At 37.7% G+C, this 3,129-nt stretch overlaps 1 protein-coding gene across 1 annotated transcript; it reads right to left on the bottom strand.

The window, feature by feature from the left end:
• Positions 1-611: 611 nt before the first annotated feature.
• On the bottom strand, positions 612-1,571 carry LOC118836205 (olfactory receptor 14C36-like). Its single transcript, XM_036743556.1, has one exon. The coding sequence runs from the start codon at positions 1,566-1,568 to the stop codon at positions 612-614; it is 957 nt and encodes a 318-aa protein (XP_036599451.1). The 5' UTR covers positions 1,569-1,571.
• Between the last annotated feature and the right edge of the window lie 1,558 nt (positions 1,572-3,129).

Here is a 3,129-nt window from a genome sequence, read left to right as displayed (position 1 = left end):
CATTTTTTTTCCTTTTGTTCTCCCCCCCACCCTAGAAATGGCTACCATTATACACAAATAAGTATATATACAAGATTTCCATCTTTTTCTAATATTATTTAGTTTATCATTTCTTAAAGCACAGCAGTATTCCATCATAATCATATACCAAAATTTCATGTTACTTAAAAAAAGAAAGACATGCTATTAATCTCCAAGGATACCCCTAGAACCCCTACATTGAGCTGAACTCTGCATGACTCTAAGGGACCAACATTATCTGTGTAAATTTGAATGGGATAAAGAACCCTCTTAACCATATGTGGTCTACATTCCTTATTTATATGTCACAAGCAGTCCTGCCAAAAGCCACCTAAGAGGTAAGAAAATTATATTGCTTTGAATTCTTGAACATTGCAAATGAATATGATAAAAATGCTACTGATATTGGTAGTGTCAAAGTCAATTCCAGGGACTTTCAACTCACTTATCAGTGATTCATCGGCAACTATGGAAATACAAATAGCAACCCATGACTAATATACATGCACATGTATGTATATATATATATATACATATATATGAGATTTTTCATGTATGAATGAATTAGGTTCAACAACATTAGGAAAGAATTATAGTTTATGATTCAATCCTTTAAAAAAAAAAAGCTGTCTCTTAATTACTATTCTTAAAGCCTCCTTTATCTGCTTATTCCGTAAACTGTATATAATAGGATTTAGAAAAGGAGGAATTATGGAATAGAATATTGAAAAGATTATATCTTTAATGGACCCAGAATCTGAAGGTGGTTTGAGGTACACATAAGAAATCGAAAAAAGGAACAAAGAAACCACAACGATATGAGGGACACAAGTAGAGAAGGCTTTTCTTTGGTCTTCTTTCACGGGAAATCTGAGCACAGAGGAAAATATGCTAATATAAGATGCAGTGATGAAGGTAAAGCAGCCAACCCCAATCACCAAAACAGAGCCAAGTAAGGATAATGTATGCCTGAATGTCTCTGAGCAAGAGATCTTGAGTAGAGAGGGGATATCACAGAAGAACTGGTGGATCACATTAGATTGGCAGAAAGACAATTGAAATGTGTAACCAGTATGGAAACCTGCATACAAAAGGCCAGTGAACAAGCATGTTAAGGTCATCTGCATACAGACTCGGGGACTCATGATCACTGGATAGAGAAGTGGTTGACATATGGCAACAGAATGATCACGGGCCATGACAGTGAGCAAAGTTATCTCAACATATGCTCTGAAAATCAGCAAGAATATCTGAGCTGCACATCCAGGAACTGAGATAGCTCTGTTGTTCACCAGGGAGTTAACAGATGCCTGTGGAATTGTTATTGATATGAAGCAGGCATCCACAATGGACAGATTCCTGAGGAAAAAGTACATGGGGGTGTGGAGTCTCCTGTCAAAGGTGGTGATGATAACAATGAGGAGATTCCCCATCAAGCCTGCTGAGTAAATGAGAAGCAAAAGCAAAGAATATAAGATCTGCAGCTCACGGGTGTCAGAAAACCCTAGGAGTAGAAATGCAGTCACAGTGGTGGTAAAGTTAGACATTTTCAGATTCTTTCACCCAGTGAGTGACCTAGGAAGGCAGGGAAACATCATAAGTTCTTCATTCTACAATTTTTCAGTGCACAGTATTTGCAAATGCTGGAAGAAATTATTCCATTTTTATTATTACTGCATAAGACCTTGACAGGCTGCATGGCCCCTCTCATGTAATGGTTTTTGACCTTGGGCTCATTCAGTTATCTCTCAAGAAAACTCTCTATGATTTTTATGGGAGATGACGATCTGCACTGGTAAAGGAAGTATCTGTGCCTGGGCATTCCCTCTATTAAAGAATTTAATGGTAAAGGAAGGAAAGTAATGTTACCATTGACCCCTCATTGACGTCCTTTTTTCTATAATGTACTATCTTTGAGTGAATACATCAGTCTCACCTAAGCTAGAACAAATCAACAAAAATAATGACTTTTAATTTTTTAAACTCCTCTAAAATATGTTCTTAGTCTTTCTTTATATTCTTTTCCCATGGCCATTTCATCTCTACTAATATCTGTGGACAGCTTAGAAGAAAAAGTCAGAAATTTAAAAGGACATAGTTTCAAAAATGTTTCACAGATTGGTTTGTTGTCCTTAGTCCTCAAAGGCAGCGAAATGACATCACTATGTTAGATTCAAGTTTCAATGTGTACAACTGTGGCTGAGCAGACCATTATGAACTCAGAATGCTCCACCATAGGTTGGGCACAAATATTCCCAATAAACATTTGGAGTGGGTTTTCTAAATTTGTGCATCTTGTGTTTGTTTTGAGAAATTTCAATTCTACTTTGTTTATAGATGACAGCCCCTTCTATGGTGAGAGCATGAGATACTGAACAGTCCTGGGCCATTGTCTTCCATGTCACAAAATCAATTCCGAAATTCTTGAGAGAGACCTTGGTAGTGTCCTTGTATCGCTTTTTCTGAGCACCATGTGAGTACTTGCCCTGTGTGAGTTCTCCATAAAACAGTCAATTTTATGCATGGTCATCTCATCTTTATTAATAGCTATGAACAGCTTAGAGCAAAAAGTCAGAAATGTAGAAGGATATTGTTTCAAAATTATTGGCTGCTTGTGCTGGCAGTGGAGACAGGGACTATAATCTTTTTCTCCTACCGCTGCCCTCAACACACTTTCACAACGACTGAAAGAAGAAATTGCAGGTGAATAGGAGATACATACAAAAATATAATTCCCCTATCCAGGCCCAGGAGGACAGTGTAGTCTGCTGACCTGGCCTGCTATTCTCTCGGCTCCTCTGAATATTCTCACTTCATCTAATTGTCACTGTAGCTGGTCACTGGCTCTCCTGATTTTATCATTTCAATTTTCTTCCATTCAGAGGCAACAGTCAATGAAAAGTAAGTAGACTATGACCCTTCAGGTCTACCCTTGTCTTATATGGAATGGTTCCCAAGGGACCAGAATGTCCTGATACTCCATCCCCCTTTCTCTTATGCCTACTACTTCCACAAAGAAATCTTTCAAGGTTAAAGATCTAGGTTTGGGGGTTAGTTGGTAGGCAGATATTTCTTGGTCATTAATTCTTCATGATAATATTTTTAGAG

Source organism: Trichosurus vulpecula, chromosome 2 (assembly GCF_011100635.1).
Source record: "Trichosurus vulpecula isolate mTriVul1 chromosome 2, mTriVul1.pri, whole genome shotgun sequence".
In the NCBI taxonomy this organism is placed as follows: Eukaryota; Metazoa; Chordata; class Mammalia; order Diprotodontia; family Phalangeridae; genus Trichosurus; species Trichosurus vulpecula.
The sequence above is the reverse complement of the archived record's forward strand: the minus strand, read 5'-3'. Positions and strand labels throughout refer to the sequence as shown.